Source organism: Onychostruthus taczanowskii, unplaced genomic scaffold, assembly GCF_017590055.1.
Source record: "Onychostruthus taczanowskii isolate IOZ18803 unplaced genomic scaffold, ASM1759005v1 scaffold77, whole genome shotgun sequence".
NCBI classification, from domain to species: Eukaryota; Metazoa; Chordata; class Aves; order Passeriformes; family Passeridae; genus Onychostruthus; species Onychostruthus taczanowskii.
This window is the reverse complement of record NW_024505561.1, coordinates 3,054,786-3,079,276: the sequence shown is the minus strand read 5'-3', so window position 1 is coordinate 3,079,276 and position 24,491 is coordinate 3,054,786. Positions and strand designations below refer to the sequence as shown.

The window sequence follows — 24,491 nt, the reverse complement described above, 5'->3', positions numbered from 1 at the left end:
TCTTACACTTTCCAAATCATCTCTTGGCCTTAATAGGGTGTTGAATTTTTTTGTGTGAGGTACACAAGCATTGCAGCAATGAGAACCTCAGAAAAATCCACACAGAAATTAATAGCCTCCAGTAAACAGAGCCTGGGACTCAAAATGAACAACCAGGCTAAGATAAAATATTGATTAATGTCTTAGGAAGTGAATATCATCTATCCTCTTCACTGAATGAGACAGGATTGGGGATGGGGGGGGAGGGGGGGTGTCAAGGGAGCAGAGAGAAATATATAAGTGATTATGCAGCCAGAGATTGTATCACACTGCCCATGCACAAGGGGACAAAAGGGCAAATTAAAAACATATCACCTAAATTATGGTATTTCTTAAGCATTACGTCAACTTTAAAAGTGTTCATAATTAGCACTGCAGTCCTTTCTACTATCAAAGCAGATTAACAATGAATTTAGAAACATCTTGAATTATTTCATATAATTCATTGTATTACTATTCAAGCAGGTAGAAGACTAAAAAATACTGATCATTGTATTATTTCACTTTACTTTTATCAACACTTTATTCTTTCATTTAAAAAAATCCTCAAATGTTACCTATAAAAAACAGAGGTTTTTTTTAAGAGTTCTTGTATGAATGCATTAGGCTTCAATTAATTTGCATATGCAAACATTCACACTACTGTAACGATCCAGCATTAAAGGAAAACAAGCATTTTGCCTGAGGAACATTTATGTACTTACAGATGTGTACAAAACTAAACTCAGTGTGCCTGTGTTTCTCCACAGAGACAGATGCAGCCTCCACTGGTAAGGCACTTGGAGTATAAACAGAGAAACTGATTTCAAAATGCTGAAACACACAGTGCTGTTTCTTAGGCACTTTCTTTCCTTTTGGTCATATTTCAACTTTTCCAAAATACAATATATTTTAAAAAAATTAACTATAGATGCCACAAAAGACATGGAATTCTAAACAATGTCTGTAATTAAATCACACATCTTGGATGTATAATGTGACCTGGAAATCATGAGGCATCAGTAATATACACCTTGCACAAACAGAAATGAATACAGTCCTAGAAAATCCACCAAGCTGAGCTTTTGAATAGAAGATTCTCTGCCTACACATAAACTACTATTCATATTTAAGACCACTTCAAAAATGTAACTGAGCATGCAAAGTCATTTTTACTCAACCCAGAGGTTCTTAGAAGACATTCAGAGTCAATTAAGATACAGTGGTTTAAATGCAGGCAACCAGTTCTGTTTCAGGCATCCTAAGATAACATCCCCCTCTTCCTCAGTCTCCAGGTTTTTGTTGAAGGTACAGCAGGTCCAGATAAATCTGCACCTTCATCTCATCCCCAGGCAGTTCTAAGTGCCTACTGTACCCTAAGGGAACCAGAACTATCAGCTCAGCGGACACGGGGAGGATCTTAAAACAAAAAGCCTCTCCAAAAGGTTTATACAGCCAATGCCTGCCTTCAGCTCTGGAAATGGAGTCCCTCCTTGAAGTTTTGCACCCACAACTTCTAGTCACTTTGAAAGAATGCTAGTTTGAAAAAGTTAGCAATTCCAGTACTATCCTCACTTAATTCATCAAGCTATTTGGTTTTGATCTCATACAGCTGGGTTTTCTTCTTTGCTTGGTGCTTCTATTATTTAGTTTATTCTCTTCCCATAAGTGACTGACTCTGTTTTCCCCTGAAGTACATTCTGCTGTCCCCTCTCAATCCCACAAGTGTCTTTATACTTATAAAAAGTTATGTGTAGCAGACCATTATCAGTGAGCAAGTACACCTGACTCATTCCACATACAAAATAAATAACACTTCTTTAAAATCTACGCATTCTAGGTGTAATTTCCGCCCACAGTCATCAAGGCACACATATATTGTAAAGCTGGTTTCCTTAGTAATGCAAAACAATGACAAATAACTAATTTTTAAAAAGGCTAAACATTACAGCAACTGTGAAAATCAGTACTGATTTAAGGGCAATAACTATTTAGTCTCACTTCCTGTCTTCCACAAAATAATCTTCCTAACCTTTAATGCAAATCTAAAGATGTCTATTCATTTCCCTAAACATTTGTACTGAAAATTATTAGCTCTTGAAATCATAATGCTATTCTTTGTGGTCAAAAGAGTACATTACCATGAACATTAGTTCACTGTGCATTAAGAAAAAAAAAAAAAAAAAAAAAAAGACTGTTCAGTATTTTGCTTTTTATAATCCTTAAAATTTCAGAGAAGCTCTCTCATTAGCTAGTAGCTCAATAGTCATTTATTTCCTGCTGTATTCCATAAATAATGTCCGGCCATAGAGAACAAAAGAAAGTGATCTGACAGCTAGTTTAAAAAATACATCAAACACATTTTATACAATTACCTACAAGAAAAAAAATAATTACTGCCATTATAAATCAACTAGACCTTTGAATAGTAGATGCAAACCTTCCTCTGAAAAATTACTGCTTCAAATAAAAAAAAATGTAGAAGGATACAACACTTCATGTGGACTTCCAGTTATGCCATTCTAGCAGAATACTGTTCCATGTTTTACAATTACCAGATTTTTTAAAAAATTAACCTGGACTATTATAGCAAATTTAAAAAAAAGAAAAACTATCTGAAATCTGTAGCACTCAAACAAAATACCATTATCCTTACTTTCCAATGCAAATAAAAGAAGGACTAAGCTCCCTTCCTGTTCACCATGTTTGTCACTTATAGAAATTAGTGTTTGGGGAGGGCAGAAGATTTTGGTGCCAATATTAAAAAAAATAAAAAGGCATTCTGGGCAGATTGAAGCACTCACAATTTCAAATGAGGAAGAATTTCAAACAGTGGCATTGAGGCCAAAAGTCCCTCATATACCACACTCTCATTTGATAAAGATTACCTTGTTGTTAGTATCACCTGAAAGTCAGAGAAACCTGAGCCACTACCTATTTTAGTGAAATGCTGAAAGCAGTCTAACACTGCCAGTTGCCACTTAGCAACTCAACAAAACATCTTAAACGACAGATAACACTGCCTCAAAAACTGTAAATATCAAAATAGCTGGTTATTTTAGATCTTACTTGAAAGGATAAAGTTCTGAAGGAGTTATCAAATAATCTGAAGTCTGTGGTTCTGTGATATCTCTGAACTAGTTAGCTGAGTTTTTAAGAAGGGAGGATAAACAGACATTTTCTTAAAAGTAAGCAAGTAATTTTGATTAACTGGCAAATTATTTCTGGAACACTCAATGAGTATTTCTACTAGAAAGTGAGTATACCTCATATTGTGTTACCCCCCCCCCCCCAATTTCTTTATTTGAGAGAAGTTTTCTTTCACTGGTATCACTTGAGGTGATCTCAGGGTGGCCTCTGAATCTTCGTAGCACAAACTGTAAGTTTAGTTAGTGGGACTGGTTCCAGATGAAGAAGCATTTGAGTCAAGCAGTCTGAAGTACTGAGATCAGTGGAAACTGAGATCAGCTCAGTGAGTGACCTCCCCATTTACTACTATTTCTCAATAGCAGCACAGGAATAGGGGAAGCTACAGATAAGTATTCATCCCATCTTCTGAAACAAGGATACTGCTGACATAATGACTTTAAATCTTATGCAACTATGGATATTAGCATTCTCTGCTACTATAAGAAGTATCTAAAATAAAAACAAACAAACCAATAAAGCATTCTCTTTCAAGGAAAACATTTTTTCCCCTTCCCTTTTATCCAACAGCCAGAAGATGCAAATGTAGGATATATTATTTGACAGGACTGCCCAACATATGTGACTGAATTGCCAAAGCATGCACCAGGGACACTTATGCAATTGTAAATATAACTCTGTGTGCGCTGGGGGAACAGTTTGCCTACAGGCTAGGCAATAACAAAAAGACACATTTAGCATTTCCTAAATTAGAACAGATGAACTTCAGAGTTTCATTTACCCATGCCTATAAACATAAAAGGCTCTTAAATCCATATAAATCAGAATTTTTGTTTTTCTCAACTTGTCAGCACTGAAAAACTAGTCTCTGAACAGAAAAGCAAATGTGTTAAGATAGCTATTCTAAAATACGTTGGTAATTGCAGTCCTCTTTCCACCAAGATGATACGCCTAGGTGTGCCTTCAAAAATTAACATCAAATAAGCTACAGTAAGGCTAATCTGCAAGAAAAGAATCATTCTCAACCTTAAACAAAATGAAGTCTCAAGTCCCACAATAAAGTGGGATTTAAATCTGCATGTAGGTTCTGCGTAAGTAGAGTATGATGTAATTAAGTTTACACACACTAAGCTTATCAGTTAATTGCACATTTTATCAATTCCTCAAGAAATTTAAGAGAAAAGCAGTTGTTGAAGAAGCATTAGACATTCATACCATCAGCTGCAGGTACAAAATTTGCTTCTATTAATGTCAAATAAAAAAGTTTTACAGTGTCGTTATGCCATTATTATTTACATCCAAAGCAGTCATTAATGATGGTGGTACATACTGCAGTGGAGAAAAGGAAATACAGCAAGGGATTCCTCACCTGAGTTCCTAGGAAGCACAAGGAAGCCCTGTAGCATCACTGCAGCTCTGGAGCTGCTTTTCTGCCTGCCTCTCCTTTGCTGCCCTCCCCACAGGCATTCAGCCCGAGAGGCACGCAGTACCAAATAGTATTTGAACAGTACTATTAAATCCTGTGTCTAGAGAGGGGACCAAAGTACCTTGACCCTCTCCCCCCACTCTCTTCTCTACACCCAGTAGCCAGTCACTGTTAAATAAGAAAATAATAATCTACTCTGATTTTAATAGGGCCAAAATCACTCATGACCTACTTTCAAGAGAAAAAAAACTGAATGAGGTGTCATTAGCTTAAAATTTCTTCCTACGCACTTCCAAAATATTAAGGACATTCTTTTGTAACAAGTTGTTCTCCACAATACACTTCTTACCTCTTCTCTCTAAAATACATCCACACATATGTACAGGAACAATATAAGGGGTGCAAAGGAATATGAGCTGACATAATAGGAATAAAATTCCACCTTGATTGCTCTGATCAGAGCTGCAAAGGAAAAAAAGAGGTCACTTAAGAGCTGTAAAGAATGTGAAGTCACTGTCATTGGGGGAATAGTGAGAATAAACAAACACTATTTTCCTGTGTGCAACTGACATAAATGGTCAAGTACAAGCCTCTGTGGCAAGCACGCAGGAAAAGAGAAGCATAACAAACTCATACTTAATATTATGCTAAAAAGATACAAATTCATGTTCATCCTTTACAGAACTCGATGTTTTCACTATTTCATGAGGTTACAGTTTACTGGACACAATAAAACAATTCATAAAATGCCATATGGCAAAAACTAAGCCAGCAGTTTGCAGGAACGAGATGGTAAAAAAGGAGATGTCTTCCCTAAACACTGAGCACTCAGCCATTAAAAATATAGTAAAGAAGCACACATGTGACAGATCGGGACAGATGGCAAGCAGGGAAGCTACAGGGCAGCTAAGACTGACAGTGTTCCTGACAGCTTCAGAAAGCAGAACCACAGTCAAGCATCAAAAGGTGACTGAGTAAAGATATTTTCTCAGGGACGCTGAGGAAAAAAAATCTCAGTATGGAAAATGCAGATTGTCTCAAGCTGGGGAATCACTACAAGGGAAGAATGAACAGGGTTTGAAAGAAGGACTAAGGAAAAGCCAGCACACTTGAATAATGTGAAGCAAGCAGTAATTTGTTTTTCAGCCTTGTAACTGACTCTCTTCAGCCTGAGGTTTTCCTGGGTTTATCTAGTCAGGTTTGCTGTATTTGTTTTATCAAAGTTTTTAGATTCACCGATTGTAAAGTTCAATCCCTATGCTAGATATAAAAACAGAAATATTGATGCATATAGAAAGTAATTCCAACTAAATGTACTGTCTGATTCAGGGTCCTAAGTTGTATATCTGAAGGAAAAAAAATCCATCATTTTTTTAAAAAGACTTGTAGTTGAAGGTTTAAAATTACATTTTCAAGAGCCAGTGTGGTTTATCTTAAAAATGCCAAATGAAGGTAAAGGATTTCTTTGCTTTATACATATTTAAGAACTCACAGGTAGTATTTCTAAGCATTGCTACCATATGTACCTGTGCTAACAACTGTACTACTAAATAAAAAGCTGTCAGAATTTGCAGATTCAGAACTTCAGCTGAAAGGGATTTACCATAGCAGATGTATCTAAGCACATCTTTTTATGCACAAGTACTTTTCATTCCGACATCTCATCAAGCCAAAAATGCCTTTTCATTATGGAAAGGATTAAAAGGTGCATATACATGCAGCTCACAGAAACTTCACACGAAGTTTACTGTACTCCATGATGATTACTTTGATTCAATGGATTTATAACCCATCTATTGCAGTGCAAGTGTCTGCATGAGTCTGAGTCTGAGTGCTGTATGGGCAATTAAGACCAAGAAACTTGAAGATGATGTGATAAACCAAGTACCCGTAAAGGCATGAAAAAACTGGGGCATGAAGAAACTTCTTGTCTCCTTACCTCAAGACTCTATGTTTTATTCAGGCAAGTTACAAGGATTTCACTTCTATTATTTATAAACTGTTTCTCTATCAATGATTCTCAAAATGATCACTCTATTACAAGGAGTCCCTTAATGTACAAGTTTTGGACAGGCAAATGCTAAGAGTCCAAGAATTTGAGTTGTTTCCAAAACCATGAAAAATATACCAGGCTCACCTATTGTGAGTTTCAAAAGCTGGGAAGAGCAGTTCCAACAGTCTCCATGACACTTCTCTGCCAAACTACAGCTATCCTTCAGTTTCTCCTCTCCACTCATGGCCAATTCTGAAAGGCCCCAGTCTCTCACAAATATCCACAGCCTTATTGACATTTGCTCTGATTCCACCACTGCAGTCTACCTAAGGTTACAACACAGTGCATCCCATGTCATTTTTTTTTCCCCACCAGTCCTCCCTCACACAAGCCTAAAAAAAGGATGCCTCCTGTATGCCTTCCAAATATTTTAATTCCCATGTCAAATTCAGAATTCCTGTCTTGAGGTTACCCATATTTCTAACCATGCCATTATCCTTAACTTTCTCTCCCAACCTAGGCGTGTCTGATGATCAACTACTTCAACTGAATTTGTCACCTTTTTTTGTATCTTCCAAGTCACGATAAACAAGTAAGCCAATAAACAAATCAACCATTTGTCACCCAGGGTTCCATTTCCAAAGACTGAATTTCACTTAAGATTTTGGACCATCAAGTCTAACATCCTAGTTTCTGTATACAATACAAACACTTAAAGCCTAATTGCCAGCAATAGCAAAAAACAAAAAAACAAAAAACCAAAAAAAAACAACAAAAAAAAAACACACAAACCACCAAAACAAAGCAAACCAATCAAAAAAAAAAAAAAAAAGAGTTAAAGTGAGAGCAGCAGGACAAACAACACTCAGCTCAGAGATAAAACTTTTTTTTACACTATCAGCCCAAGTTCCACACCAAAAAGCCCCAAATGAGACACTTGGCTTACTACCATTGCTGCACAAGCAGAGATAAAACTAGTTCATTTACAGCATGAATTTCTGCACAACTTTCAGTTACATCTTTGCCACACTGTCTTAAAGCATAAACAGTGACCGAGAGCATTTTATTGCTGGAGAAGTGCATCGGCCATTAATCAGTTCTGAATAAAATCGGAAAAAAAAGGCTGAGCCTGCTCTAAGAGCTTTTCAGTAACAAGACACTGTTGCTGAACTTCTCATTTAAGAGATTATTTTTCTCACAATGGCATTCCAGATCTAGAAAACTAATCTTAAGTGCTGCAAGAAAAGTGTATTATAAGATCTAAAAATAAATTTTTAATTCTTCATTTGGAATCTTTTCTTAAGATTGTGACCAGAAAAAGGTTTGAGAGCAGAAAACCACACAAAGATAAATATGGTTACCATTTTTATCTGAAGCATACTACAACCACTCAACTTCCCTTGCAGACATGTTTTTAACCCCTTTCTAGATCCTACAACATTATTCAGGCATGATTTTCTATTACAAAAGCCACGTGGACTTCCCACTGTGCTGTACTAGGCAACTATTTGCTAATTCTACTTCCTGTAATAATTTCTCCTAGTTTTCCCATTGCAGATGATAAGCTTATTGTTAAGTAGTAGGAGTCTTTAAAAATTACTTTCAAATTGTTGAAATGCCAAGTTTTAAGCAGAGGGACACAACTATATTTACTAGTTTGGTAGATTAATTCCTGAGCTCTTTTCAATATCATCTAGTTCTGGAAACTGGCGCTTTTATATACCATCTGGCTTATGTCTCTTTTTTTTTCATCCCTCCTTTTTCTTTTTAAGCTTGTTCCATAATTGCTTCTACCAACACTTCAGTTTGAAGAGAGATCCTCTGATACATCCTCCATAATGAAAGATTCCAGTTCAGAACTTCTTCAAGTTCAAAAATGAACTTGAATACAAGAGGTAACAGCTGCTTTTTTGATAGAGCTTTATTTCTAGAGGATAGAAGGAGAGATGACCTATTAGCCCTACGCATTCTCCAGTGGGCTTCTGGTTCACAGTGTGTTTCAAAAAGATTAATTTTATACCTCCTGCAAACTGTTCCTCAAACACCTTTTTTAGCTGAATGTATGCATTCTTACCTTACACTGCCAGAAATTTATGAAGCTTTGTATTTTGCTCTTGCAGACAAAACTTAACTTTTAAAAATGGTGAAAACTGCTGTGTGTAACCACCTTTTACACTGCTGTTTAACTATGCCATGCCAGTTTATTTTTGGAGTTACTATCTTTGATAGGTGCGTGCATTTCCTCCAACACTCCCACATGGCATCTTCAAGTAGTTTCCATGCCACTTACAAGTATTTTACTTTTATAAATTTTCTTTAATATGGTTTTTAATTTTAAATCATTTGCTTTAGAAAAACAAAACCCACAAAGCAGGGGATTTTCAGAGAAGGAGGGAGATGATCCTGCAAAAAATGTAAATACATTTTACAGAATGACAGTAACACTTCAAACCAGATCCTGCACACAATGGTCAGAAGCACATACAAAACTGCTTCTCCCTCTTCTGGTTTGCAGACTAACTGCTCCATGGAACACTCACTAACTGTGTCCAGCAATTTAGTCCCCATATCAATCACTGCCTCCGCCACTGCTGCTGCCACGCAGGCACCAGGCTGACCAGGGAGCAATACAACCAGGAGGTTAGAAGAGAATGAAAGGACTCCAAAGAGAAAGAAGGGGAAGAGAACAACCACACAATAAAGTCAGCTTGTGTGCATTTACACACCACATTGCTCATGGGGCTCCAGGACTTCGAGCAACATACGTGATTTTTCATGAGCTGCTATTTCCCTTAATTTCAAACCCGTGATTATAGAGAAAAGAAGTAAGAATTCAGATACTAGATATGAATTCAAGAAGTAGGAAGCAAACAAATCTGTATTAAAATATAATGAGAAAGCATGTGCTAACTGCTTAAAATTAGCTCTCAAAATTTTGAAGCTAAAATTTGACTACTGAGATTGAACAAGTCACTGAAGAGCAAATACACCTGCTGAAAATTAGCTTGATACAGCAGTGTGCTTGCCTGTCTCTTGTTGCAAACAGATGTTCTATTTGGTTTCCCTTGCATATTGCTTCTCTCATTAAATCCTTTTTTCCTCTATTTAACCCAGGAGCATCTAAGTTCTCCTCTTTACTTCATACATTTTCAGTCCCATCAAACCATCACCTTTTCTCCCCAGGTTACAGGAGCCTCCTGTAACACCTCCCTCCTTTGCCTCTGTGGCAGGGGGACAAAGCCAGGGCCCATCTGCCTTCCTTCACCTGCTGGGAAGGACTCCCCTTGATGCCTCAGATTGTAGCTTTTATGGTTTTCAGATTCTGTGCTGCTTTAGTGTGTAATTCTGAGCTTTATATTAGGGGATAGTAAGCTCTCTCCATGGAGTTGGTAGACAAAACAATTTTTTCTCTAGCTGGGGACCAAGGACAAATGATCCAAATTTCAGGCCCAAGAGCATAAACAACGGTGGACTGAAGAGAGAAAAACAAGAAGGATGGGACTTCATGGGCTAAATCTGTAATTGGACAATTAATTCCATTGTGCTAATGGACCAGAACTTATACAAGTGTGAGACCCCATGACCAGTCGTCCATTTGGTGACCATTCTGGGCTCGTCTTGGGTGTAGCCCTGGCTGGGCTCTTGTGCTGCCCAAGGGGGATCCATTGAGGCCTCCTAATAAATACCTACTTTATTCTTCAGCTCTGTCTAGTCTCTGTTCCAGGTCAGCCTTCACTCCTTCAGTAAGAGAGCTTACTATCCCCTAAAATGAAACTCAGAATTACACACTAAAGCAGTACAGAATCTGAAAAATATAAAAGATAAAACCCTGCTCCTGCCTCAGGACGGAACTGGTGTCTCGCACCGCAGAGCTGGTTTCAGTACTGCCGTCGGACAATTAATGGTAAAACACAGTATTGGTCTGCCGTCACTGTCCACGCTAAGCTTAAATACCTTCTTCTCTAAGTCACTGCAAAAGTAAAAGACTGAGGCATGTGCTACTGAGACAATTTGCATTTGTTTAATGCTTTATCCCAGGACAAACTGAACACAAATAAAAAGGAAATAATTATAAAAGCCCTCTGAGCAGCAGCTTAAGGGAAAAGACAGAAACACAGAGTTACACAAAAATGCATCTTTTCAATCCCCTGGCTTTTGAGGTAGGAGGAAAAGACAGTTACTTTTTCTTATCTGTTTCTATGTACTGCAACATAAAAGAGGGAACAATAAAAGAAAGAATTTAGGATAGATTAAACTGGCCAGTTCTGGTAGCTCTTGCAAAGCCAAACAGCTAAAAGTCCCTTTGAACTTCGACAAGGCAGACAAGCTCAAGAGCTGATTCAAGCCTGCAGCTTGCTGGACACGCTGAACAGAGAGGAGCACTACTCCAACCAGCTCATTCTGTATGCACAGCAAGCAGGTACAATGCAAAGGGGATGTGAGTCACACAAGAAAAACATACAAAACAAAGGCAAAAGAGCTGGCAAGATAGAAAGGACGGCAAAGGGGAAGAGTGGGCAACATCAGGCTACCAAGAAGGTAAATCGGAAGTGTAGAACGTGACCTAAATAATACAAGAAGTGGTAGGTATCTTTATAGAAAAAAAAAATACAAAAATAAACAAGTGATTGTGAAAAAGAAATCTTGCATATTCTCCATGTCCTTTTAAGCTTTTCTGCTATACATATATACAGTAAAATGGGAAAATCCTTTAGGCATAAGTAGAAATTTACCTCCTGAAAGGATACACAGCTTGCAATTTGCCTTAAAATATCAATGCAATTCCAACAACTCTATTGCTAATGAAGACTTCCCAATTCACCTTTTTTTGTATTTTGTTTGGGTTTATGCTTATTATTTCCATTGAAACTACCTGATAATGTTCTGGAATACAAGTAGCAGAGCACGAAACAACAATGATAAACTTCTAGCATCCCCACTGCTCTCCTAATCAAAGCCACAGTTCTGTGTGGCCGCACTTAAGCTTCCCAGTAAACCTGTAAGTCAGATGCAGTCCATCAGTTTTCCTATTACTCTACTGCAAGGCCCAGCAGCCATTTAGATGGCTGGTACTGACCCATATCACAGTGGGATTCTTGATCCCATTGTCAGGTATCTAGCAATTTAATCAAAATGAGAAGAGGTATAGCCTGATAAAATTAATCTGCACAAGTCAGAGGCAGTGCTGCAAAACTCAACATACATTTACATGGTCCTGGAGAGCAAAACAAAGACTTTGCTGAAGAAGGTAATGTGTTAGAGGGCCTGAGCTGTTTAGGAAAACTTCAGTTACTCCTTTTATTTTGGCAGCTAAATTCTCTGTTTGGAGGAAATAATTTCAATGGGTGTTTTCAGGCTTTGAAAACCTGACAAAAAGGCATGACCACTTTAACACAGTTGAGCTGAAGCTTGTGACACAAGTCTGTCTTGAAAACATGGACTTTAAACCTTTACTTCCTGTAAGTAAAGTGTTAAGCAGAAAAAAATAAAGATGCACACACAAACTAACTATTTGAGATCACGTCTTCTGAATCTTTTCTGCTTGGCACTTTAAAGCCTTTATAATCCACTTTAAATAAATGTAAATTTCTTTGCCTATATATTTACTGCTTTTTTTTTTTTTTATTTTCTGAATTCTGTATTTGTCTACAGAAGCTTTGAAACTTCCACAACAAAATCTTTACATATGTTGAAAGTTCAATCCAGTAATTCAGGGAAAAAAGGCAAAACAGTTATGTTCTTTCATTACAAACTCTGGGAAGTTATTTCATGTTAATACATGAGAAAGTTTTACACTACCATTTAACTGTGAACAGTTTAATAACATTAGCATTATAGATGGAAGTTAGAGCTCTGAAGAGCACCATCTGCAATATGAATACGGAAACTATAAAAATGTTAACTTTATGGATAAAAATAATTCAAATATAAATGGTTGACTCGGGTATGAACATACCCTGAAATAAAAAATAAAAAAAAATAAAAAGACAAATATGTGACTATCTCTTATTTACTGAACTGCTACTCAAGTACTAATTACCTACTAAAATCAATCTAAAAAGAAAAAATGTACACTCCCAGGCACCAAAGAAACATACCATCCCATTGTTACAAGAAATGTACAAAACAACATATTTTTTGCAATACATGCTTAATGCCAACTTTACACTGGATTTCACAGATGCATCACAGCCCATGTAAAAAGTTATTGCTCTAATAAGTTGTTTCTTCCAACAAACTAACGTAATGTCCACAATGAAAAAAATAATTGCATGTATCCTTCATTTATTTAATAAACATAGCTTCTGAGCCTATTCCAGGAATTCTCAAATTGAGGAATAAGAAACAGTTAAAATACTTACTTCAATACCTTCTCATGCTGCAGCATCTTCTCCACTGTAATCTTTCTTCCCAATTTCCAAAAATAAAAACCAAACTGCACACCTAGCTTCAAGAAGGATTCAAGGAACTGCAGACTGGTGAGTCTCGTCTCCATCCCTGGAAAGGTGATTGAGCAACTTCCCTGGAGCAGTGGATGTTGTTTGCATTGACATCAGCAAGGATTTTGCCATGGTCTCCCACTGTGTTACTTGAGGCATGCTGGTGAGACACGGGTACTATACAAAATCCAGCTGGTGGCTGATGACTTGTGGTGTCACTCAAGAACTGTGATGCCAATGGTGCTTAAAACTCTCTATTAATGACCTGGATGGTAGGACAGAGTCTACCAGTCAGCAGGTTCAGGGGTAACCCCACACTGGAGAACTGTGGTGATGGGAAACTCATGAAGACCAACCATGGTAAGTGATTAACTGTAAGGATGGTAGGACTGAGAAGCTGTGGACTATCTCTGAAAATGTTCATGGCCAGGTTGGACAAGGCTTTGAACAACCTACTCTAGTGAAAGGAGTCTCTGACCATGACAGGCAGATCGGAGCAAGATGATCTTTGATATCCCTTCCAACACAAACCATTTTATGAGTCCAAGATTCTAAGTAAAAGAAAAAACTTGCTCCTGTGGTGAAGCAACACCCGAGACAGGCTGGGCATGCAGTGGACACAGCTCTGAAGAAATAGATCTCGGGCTCCTGGTGGACACTGCTGATTAACAGCCACCAAAATGCACCCTAGGGAAGTGAAGCAGGCTAGCCAAGGATCGAGCTCTGTTGGCAGGAGCAACTAAGCAGGCTGGGGCAAGTGACTTCCCCTCACTCCGCCTTTCAGCAGTGGTAATGCAGCACTTGGATTAATGTGCCTGATTTTGAGCTCACCAATAAAAGGCACACCTTGGTACAGTGGGAACTGTCAGCAGAGGGCCACGCAGATGGTGAAGGGACTGGGACAGATGACACATGAAGAGTCACCAGGTGAGGCTTGTTCTGTCAGGGGACAAGGCAGCAACCAGGCAGACCTCATTACTCTATTCAATTTTCACATGGGAGTAAAGTCATAACTTGACTCTTTTTAGATGCACACAGCAGTAAGACAGGACGAAACCAACAAACTTTGGAAAATGGAACATGCTGAAGAGAAAAGCTCTTTTTCCCATGAGGGTGGCCAAACACTGCAAGAAGCTGCTTAGAGACCCTGTGGCACCACCATCCCTGGAGTTACTCAAAATTTCTGGGCATAGCCTAGAACAACCTGCTCTAGTTAGACTGATTTTAAGCAGGGGTTTGAGCTACATGACTGCCAGAGGTCCCTTCCTATGTAATTCTATAATAAATCCAAATGACTTGTAGTAGAAAGCAACATAAAATATTTCATTGAGTTACTCTTGTCATCTGAACCTTGTTAAGTCAGGAACAGAAATGACCTAGTAGCCTGACAGAGGCATGAAAACAAAGGTTTTGCAGTTATAGAAGCTATTCATCACTTACATTGGGAACTTCTTGGAAAATAATGGTCCTACTCCTATCACTAAAAATTAAAGTCTAATTAAAGGATGAAAACAACACCTAACAACTCTGCTGTTAGGGATTTACACTGCTGGAGCTAAGATGCTTAATTTACTATTTGGCTCTTTTATTACAACACTTAACTAAAAATAAAATATCTATGTTAAACAGGAGCTCAAACTACCTAGTACTCGGAGTTTTTCATTTCCTCAGTATCCTTCTCTTCCAGCAAGTATAAAAGTAACATATGGAGAGCTTTAAACCCTAAACCATTTGTATTGGAAAAAAAAAAAAACTTCAAATTGCATAATTTTGATCCTTCCTTGACCTTCCAACACTGCAGTTACTTCTGCTCTCTCCAGCTCTCTTCCAGACTTCACTCTCACTTGAGGCTCACAACTTATACCTACACTGCTTCTCCTCTTTCTTCTCTTCCTTGGAGGAACTCCTCAAGCAAACACCATCAGTTGCTATTCCTCCTCACCTCTCTCTCTCTCAGACAGAGCCTGTGTGCAAAGATACATGGAATAAAAGTAAAAAATTGCAAGCAGACACTTTCAAGTATGCAAATACACAAACACAGATACAAATGTATTTGCTACTTAAACAAAATCCAGCTTACAAACCAAATGGAAATTTCTAAGTCAGCAGGTTCTTTACGTTGACACCATTAGAGAAATAAGAAAAATTTTTATTTTTTATTAGTGCTTTTTGAAGCACTTTATTTCACTGACCTCACTTTCAATTTAATTTATTTGCAGAAAGTAGCTGGTCTCAGAGATGTCAGCTCCTCCACACACATCCCCTGAAGGGACCATTTCTTTCCAGTATCAAAGAGCACCATGTGGCAAGACTTCTCATCAACATCAAGTTACTTCAAAGAACAGGAAATACTCTTGAATCAATTACGAATATCATGGTTTGTTCCATCCTTTGGAAACTGAAGTTGCATCTGCTTATTGCTTTCCCCATCCCAACATTATTCTTCATATGGTATTCAAAGTTCATCCACTATTATGCCAGTATGTTTGTTATTTCCATTGTGTTTTTCAGCACTCAGAGCCACAGTCCACCCTGCATGAGCCTGTCACTTTCACAACTGACATATAACCGTATTAGTATATTAGTGCATATGACTGTACCACATTTACATCACGCATTTTCTAACAGATTACCAGTAAATAAAGAAAAAAAATGTGGGTCAAGACACTAAGCTTAAACACTGTTTTTTCTAAGATGACTTTTAAGCTGTGAGACACACTCCAAATCTTTTTAGAAGTACACATAAGACCACCTAAGTGTTAGCTTCACAGCAGAATCAAAATCCTAATAGGCCCTATCGTTACAAGGACCCATTTTATACCTTTTCAGTCAATACATATTGAGATCGCAAGCACTGATCATGTAACAGACCATAAGTACTTCAAGAGTTATTGATTTTGCTACTCTAGCAATTTCTCTGAAAGAAGATTCATGCCATCTCAAACAAAATCCCAAAATACTTCTGTTAAGTTTTCCCCTTAAAATAGTAGTTGTTTCAGGGCTGAATAACTGTATCTAGCAGTTGTCCAAATGAGACTCTTAATTCATGCAATTAGCCTCCTACACAGTGTTTAAAACCTTGCTCAGCAATAATAGAACTTTAAAGGGACTTAAAGTTACCTTCTGAAGCAACTGGGAGCACAACGATATCATAGAAATTTGGGTTATAAATACTTCCAGAGAACAGGCAGCAAATTGAATGCAATACTAAAAATATTAAAGAATACAGGCTTCCCCTTGCTCTCATTGGATCTCATTCTGCACAAACAGCAGCAGAGGCCTTACATTACATATAAGCTCAATTCACTGCCATGGCTTCACAAAACTCTGGGAGGAGATGCTTTACTCTTGCTTACTTACAAGTTAAGTAAGCAAGAGTAAAGCATTGAAGTTTACATTGAAAACTGTCAACACACCTCAAGGGAGAAATCATTCAGTTCAACCAGATCTTTACACTTTCTATTCAGCTTCCCTGTGATCACCAGAGCTGAGCTGGTAGAGACTTTTTTCTTTTCCACAAAGAGTTCTCAAAAACAAAAACCTCCACAAGCAAGCTTACAGTTTTATTCCTGTTTTTGCCACTGGCTGGGTCTACAGATCTGATGTCTATCCGTGTAATGGCGTTCCACAGCAACTTTTCCCATTCACAAGGTAACCTTTCCCATTCTGCCTCAAACCAGTACATATCCCAATGCTCTGTAAGAATTTAAGCAATACCATACTCAAGAGGATTCTAAATTAGGCAGCTGATTAATAGAAATATAAAAAGCACCACAACATGAGAAAGCTAAAACAGCTCCTATGTCTTATAACACTGTACAGCCCTAGGGGATGCTCCCGACACTTTCACTCTTTCCTTCTCCCACAGGACTTCTCTGCCTGGCTTCTGCACAAAAAAGAGACTAGCTCCTGCGTTGTAAAGAAAACCTTATTAGACAGCCTATTTTCCAGAAAGAAATATCAGAAAAAGGCCAATTTGCTTGGATGAATCACTACATTCTCTTCCAGACAACTAAAACTGCAGTTCAGGTGATCATTTTCATAGCATGCATCTTCCTGGCTCAAAACTTACTCTGTTCCAGTTATCCATAAATTACAATGACAGATGAATAAGAACTATCTGTTCCCATTTGAAATAGTGCTGACCACTCTTTTATCATTCCTGGCAATTAACAGTAAACATGAGTTCTAGTCATTTTTTGTAGGCAACTTATTGAGATTTATAGCAGTATCTTCAAAAGTCTGAAGATGAGACTTGGGTGAAAGATTTTTCAGGGTTGTGACAACCTTGATGCAGAAAAGTTCTGGTACATCAATCATTTGTCTGCTACTCTGACAGGAAAAAACTCACAGTTGACACATACATTGCAAAAGTAGTTAAGGATAGTTGCTAGTTATTGCCACAAGTTCTAGACAAGTTGTCTGTAAACAAATAGAAGAAAAATACAGCATTACTATCTCAATCAATTTGGATCAAAACAGCCTAATTTCCCTCTAAAATACAGCAATTGACTTAAAATAGGAACATTAAAAAGGAAATGCTTTTCAAAAAAAAAAAAAAAAAAAAAGGACAACTTTAATCAACATCTCCAATTACTCCCATAAGCCAAAAATTCCAGAGTTTAGAAAAGAAAATAGGATGTGGCAAGGACAGAACTCCCTGGAAAGCAATTTTGAGAGTTATCAAACAAAAGATTTATTACAAAGGGATTTCATTCTATTCAATGTTTGCATGAGCAACATGGATGCTGAAAATAAAGCCATTTTTACTAAATGTGCCAATGATGAAAAGCTAGGAAGAACAAAAAACTTAAATCAATGTTGCAAATGAAAGAAATTGACAGAAGGGGAATGAAATCCACTGGGGATGAGCACAAAACTCCTACAAAAAGACAATGGACAATACAAGTAATAGTCTTCAATAAAATGAATAATGTCTAAATCCCAAGCCAACACTCAATATCAGGCAACTGCAAAATGGTAAATATCAGTGAAGTGTACAACCACAAGCACAACTTTCAGAATAAGCCAAGTAATCTTTTCTGGTCCATTCTGTACTACACTTAAGAGACAAAATACTGTACTCCCACTGAAACACCACTTTTCAAGAAAAAACTGGCACAAACCCAAAGAGTAAGCCATTCTTTGTGTTCCTGCAATAAAGACAGAGTGAATTGGATTTGGTTACTATTTAAGCAGGGAAGCTTGAAAGAGGGCTTCCTAAGAACCAAAGTACTCAGAAGGCTACTGCAGAGAAAACGAGATCGATTTGTTCTCAGGTTCTCAAAAGACAGGAGATGCAATGGGCTTAAAATTGAAGTTAACAAGATTCACACTAGGCACTTGGGGAAGACAACACCACTTTTCAATTTTAAGGACAATTGAAACCCTTGAGCAGATTACACTGGAGACAGGTAAGGAAGTAAAAAACCCGCAGTCAGTCGCAGGTCTATAGGAAATTGTTTAGTCTTTGTCGTTCCTTACATTTATTTAAAAAACTATTAAGAATTTACTGGCTCATTTCAGTAGAATATGCTAAGGTACAATAGAGAATTTGTGCTTTTTTTCAGTTTAAATATTTGTGACTTTTTATTCTCTTCTCTCCACTATCTTCAGCATAGTCCTATTTTTCAATTAACACTCTTACATTTTTGTGATGATCAGTTACCACGGCTGCAAAGACCAGAGTCTGTCTTATGTTCTATTATAGCTAGAGCTTGAAAAACACACAATAGTTAAACAAAGGAATGCAAAAGAAGGAAAAGGAATTCCACTAGTATTTTCTATTCAACTTTCCCCATTTCAGGACTCATGAGTTTATTGATGATTTACACTTCCATAGAAAAATGTAGCATATGGCAAGTTAAAAAGGACAAGGAAATAGACAGTATAATGGAAGTGAGTAAATGAAAATCAATAGTTTTGAAGACTAAACTGCATTAACAATAAAGCTGATGGGGTTTACACAACTTGAGTGATTTCACTGTTTCATATTAAAAAATTAGACAAAACTTTCAAGTGTTCTTTCAAGTGTGTAGTTTCATAGATTGCCTTCCTAGTTTAATCAGAGTTCAAATAAACAATAATGCATAATTATTCATTATACGGCAGGCATTATCAGCAAGGGATAAGAAAGTGCCTTGATCAGGACTTATCAGGTTCTCTCAACCCCTCCTCCATAGAGCAGAGAGGCAAAGCAAGCCCTACCTCACCCCCCAAGGATTACCTGGCAACCTAACAGAGGCGACAATCAGTTTGGACAATGTCTCTGCAATATTTGATGTGCAACTCTCCTTTTCTAGTTTTTGACACCAAGTCCCAACTCACAATTCTAGTCCTTCCCTAGTTATCAGTGGATGGAAGAACTAGCCCTCCAGAAAACAATTCAGCAGGTCTCAGACATGTCTGAGACCATTAGAAGGGCTGCCTGTGTTATTCTATTCCTCCCCACTGCCTGCAGAGGCAGCCTAATGCCACTCAGACTTGACACCAACTCTTCCCTGGCATACCAGGTTAGACATCTCACTCACATCATTTCTCTTCCCATTCTTCCCTCAAGCAGTGTTGGCTAAGATTCCATGGTCTCAGCTTCTTGGTACCTCTGAAGGAAAGCCAAGTTCTGGGGGTGGAGCTGAACACAAGCATCACCAACCTCAATGGCTTCCTCAAAGGGCAATGCAAACCCATAAAAGCCTGTTTCTTTAAAAATAAAATTTTAAATTTAAAAAAAAAATTGAAGGCACTATCCAGATAGCAGCTTTTGTAAAGGTGAAAGCTACACATTAGTATGAAAAACTAATAGCCTGGCTCTGTAGAGACTTAAACAGGTATTTTAGCAGAAAATCTCACATCCCGAAAATTAAGACATATGCAAATGTTTGAAGAAATAAGGTCTACAGTTTTTGTCTTGGTTTGGTTGTTTTTTAAAGCAATGTCATTCAAAAGAATTACTTTGTTTTCTAACAAAAGAGATAGTTCTACAACTCCACAATAGCATCCAATAGATTAAGAACAAACAACTTTTCATACTGAAGCTGGGACAAGGCACACCATACCATTAAATCCCATAGAGGTAAAAGTCCATGCTGACACTTGGGCTTAAAGAAGTTCAGATTTCTACAGCACAGTATCAGTTTTTGCCCCATGTTCCGTCTTGGGTCCTGAGACTTCAAAACTCCAACATTAGGAAGAGGAAAAACCAAGACAAATTCTCTAAGAAACAAATTTTCACTATCATACACTAAAAATCCTTTATTCCCTCCATTGCAGAAGAAGACAGACTGCATACACAGGGATCTGAAAGAACACATTCTATTGACACCTGCTAAAGGAGAAACAAACAAAAAGTCTGAAATACACAAAACATCTTCACTGCATCAAATGTATGGCACAGGCGATCAAACACCCTGGGAGCAAATCTGTAAAAGTTTGTCCTGCCAGCCACAAAGAAAATCCATTGTCAGATATTTAACCAATTTAGCCTAATTTTCTGACACCATAGCTGGAAGGCAGAAGAGAAATGGTGAGTTATTCAAGGAAATCTAGTGCTTCAAATACATGCAGGAGCTTTAAAGGAAGACTTGAAAACATTCAGTATGCTTCACGTTAGACCATTAGACTTGTATGCTAGTTTCTTGCCTATTTTAGGTATTCAGTCTCCTCAATTCTCCATTCAGACATTAAAAAAATACTTAAATGCATGCCTCTGACAGTACAGCAAAGTAGTTCCGGCTTGATTCCAATTTCACCAGGAGCAAAGACATTCACAGCAGAGGTAATCCATACTTCAGGGTTATTTGATTCCTTTTAGAGTTCCTTGAGAAGCAGAAGGCAAGCTACATGGTTATAATGACAAAACAAAGGGAAAAATGTAAAGGTGTCTCCCAACGCAAGTTATAATACAAGAATAAACAAGTATTAAAATGATGCAATAAATTATTCACAGTGCTTTCTTCACTTATGTAAAAACAAATCAAGAAGTGCAATCTCACACTAGCCAAATAATCAATCCACTAATTAAAAAAAAAATCAGTAATCAAAAAAAATTCAGAAAAGTGTTCACCTCTAATAGCAAAGTATCACTACATGTCTTTTTTTTTTGTCAAAGTAATTACTAACTGAATAACCAGTATGACTGGCTGTGTAGTTCAACTTGAAGTTTTAAATTTACCTAATACAAGAATGGTTTCCTGTAATAGTACTGAAGCCACTACTCCAATTTTATTGCCCATTTGTAATCTTTGTAATTGAATTTAGCACTCAGTTGTTTACCTACTAATATTCTTCATGAGAGAGAAAAAGTGGATTTCACTGGCAGACTATGTATTTTCAGACATTTTTACAAGTATTACTCTTCCTCCTCCTCTCTCTTTTACATTGCAAGTTTCTTGAATATTCCTTAAAGCTCTACAGCTACCACCAAGTTATTTTGTTCTTGAAGGCATTCACAGCATTTCTCTTCCATCAGCAAATACATACACTTCATACTCAGCTAACTTTTTTTCATAAAATTGTATGAATTACCTTAGCAGTATTCTGCAAATACAGCCCAAGTCCACAACCATCCACAATAAATTCAATTATCCTGACTGGAGTCTTTCCACACGCAACTAGCTTTGCTGTATGGGAGGGCCTTTGATTTTCACATCAAATAACCTTCAAATTATTCAACAACAACAATAATCAACTCTATTGTCTTGATGAATAAACCCTGTGAAAATGAGCCCAAGAATGTCAGGGACTATACATGTTAAGTGAACAGATACAAACCACAACGTGGAAGTAATTCTACTGAAAATTTAAAGTTTGTGGATTCATAAAATCAAGATGGATACTAAAATGAAAGAACATAAGGTAGCTGCCAAACTACGTAACTTTTTATAAATATATTCTTCCTGTATTTCCCTTAATATTTTACAGAGTTGAAGTTAACAATTATTAAAGTGCAGAGGTTTAAGCGTGAATTCAGCTCACAACTCCTTAATACATATGCCCCAAATCAATCAAACAAATAGAGACAGATTCTCATGCTAGCCTGAATAATCTGACTGAACGGTGAATAAATCAGAACAAAGACCAAAACTTACTGAATCACCAAGAGCTATCTCTTATCAAGAGAGAGATCACCCCTCTGACAATTATTCCGTGTTTAGAACAGGCAAGACCTTGCAAAAGACTCAACAAAACCACACTATAACATGCAGAGAGGCAGCATGCACACAGAATTCCCTTTTCCACTGTCATCAGGTCACCAAAGGGGCATTCATGGTGCGATTTCTGCCAGCACAGAGCCTGCCACGCATGGTCTCCCGACTTTGAGCTGGCACGGAGAGCGAGCGGTCAGCACGGCACGGGAAGCACAGAACCTGCCTATCTGCCAACGCCGAACGCGGCTGAGAGAGAGTTTAAGGGCTTCTGGACACTTCCAACTCCGCTAGTTAACAACATTCAGCACCTGCAACGATCCATCAGATTCTGCAGAGGCACTCTGCTTGCTGCAGAAGAGCGTAGTGATTTGTTAAAGACAAGTTTCGAAAGGACAAGCAGGCAGGAGAAACTTGCGGGAGCACGAGCGGAGTTTCCCTCGCGCTAACCCGTAGACAAGGCAGCTGCGTGCGCGCTGCGCGGAACCAGCAGGGATGTGAGGCAGAGCCACAGCATCGCCGGTGACACACCGGCGAGGCAAGAGCCCACAGCAGACCCTCCCCCGGAACACCAGCCTTGCCCCGCCGTTTGTTTCCCATTGCCGACGGCAGCGGACAATTCTCGCCCTGCTGTCAGGGCGCTGGGAAAGGCGGGATCTGATTTGGAGCATCAGGAAAGCAGGCACTGACCTGAGGGTGCGGTTGCCGGCGCAGCCGCGGCGCTCCATGGCGGCGGGCACGCAGCTGGTGAGCTCGGTCCAGTCGGCGTGCAGCCCGCAGCTCCAGCCGGTGGAGAAGCGGGAGAAGAGCCAGGTGTCCTTGTCGCCGCCCGGGCGGTGGCAGGCGCACTTCTTCTGCCCGGCCCGGCAGTAGCAGGGCTGCTCCAGGTGGATGTTGCGCACCAGGTGCCGCCCGAAGGTGGTGCCGCCCGTCTTCTGGATGTGCAGGAACACGATCACGTCGCGGCCCCGCATGTCGAACCGCACCCGCCGGCACAGCTCCCCCCGGGCGAACGGGAACTTAGCCGCCAGCCGCGGCATCGCCGCCACCTCCTCCTCCTCCTCCCGTTCCTCCGGGCCCCCCCCGCGGCGGGCGGCGGAGGCCGGCGGGCGGCGGGGGCAGGCGGCGCCGGGGCAGGCGGGCGACACGTACTGGTAGACGATGAGCAGGAAGAGCAGCGCCAGCAGCGGCGGCAGCAGCCACCTGTTGAAGCGCTCGTCCATGGCGGTGCGCGGGGGCAGCGCGGCGCGGGATCAGGCGCTGCCGGCCGCTGCCGGGGCGGCCGCCCCGCTCGGATCCCGCAGCCGAGGGGTGCCCGGCTCCCTCCCCGACGGCATGGTCCTGGCAGGCGGGCGACCGCGGCTCGCTCCGCTCAGCCCAGCGCGCCGCACCGCATCCTGCCCGAGGCGGCCATCCCGCTGCCCGCGGCTGGGGCCGGGCGCCGAGCGCCGTGCCCGGAACGCGGTGCCCGGCGGCGACCGCACAGCTCCGCTCCCGATCCCGCTCCGCCGCAACTCCAGCCCAAACACAGCGCCCGGCCCCCGGCGGGGCGCCCCCCCCCCCCGCCCGCCGGCCAATCGCGGCCGGGCCGGCCGCCCAGCCAGCCAATGGCCGGGCCCAGCACGCCGGCCCTGCCACCAATGGGAGCGTGCGGCGGCCCGGCGGGGGCGGGGGGAGCCGCCCCGTGCTCCCCTCCAGGTACCGGACCGGGACCGGCCGCGTGCGGGGCGGGGCAGGAGGCGGCAGCAGCCAATCAGAGGGTGGAGGCGGGGCGTCGGGCAGCCAATGGGACGGGCCGGGGGAGCAGCCAGGTGAGCGGGGCTCCGCTCGACTCCTCATTTCCCATGGCTTTCCCGTCGGGAGTGCGTGTCTGGCACTATTCGTGCTGTCACGCCCGTCATTATAACCGCAAGTGCTTCATACAAGGGGGTCGGGCGGCGCCGAGCACCCCAGAGGTTAACTTTAGGATAGCTGGTACGCGGCGCTGCTGGTTCCTGCGGTCTTCAAAGCAGCAAGTCCCAAACCATGGGACCCTTTGCGAGCACTTTAACCTGCCCGAGGCAATAACATCGGTTCCCCAGCAGCGCAGCTGCTCCATTAAAATGTCAAAAGGTTACTTTTCAATCCCTCTCGTGTATTTACAACAATCCGTATCCTGAAACTGTGTTGTTTTCCCTACTGAAAATTATCCTTTTTTTTAATAGACATTCACATCTTTAGCCCGCAAATCACACTCAGCTGAATTTTGCCAAAAAACCCCCGCACTGTTCTGCTTGAATTGTGCTCCCCATAATGTTAAGTCTGTTACAAACACTTCATATCCA

At 40.1% G+C, this 24,491-nt stretch overlaps 1 protein-coding gene across 1 annotated transcript in view; it reads right to left on the bottom strand.

Annotated features, from left to right (window-relative positions):
- Window positions 1-23,390, bottom strand: part of HS6ST3 (heparan sulfate 6-O-sulfotransferase 3) — a 270,063-nt gene extending 246,673 nt beyond the window's left edge. The window contains exon 1 of the mRNA XM_041423375.1: window positions 22,858-23,390. Within this exon, the coding sequence (XP_041279309.1) occupies window positions 22,858-23,390 (533 nt within the window). The remainder of the gene's footprint in view (window positions 1-22,857) is intronic.
- Between the last annotated feature and the right edge of the window lie 1,101 nt (window positions 23,391-24,491).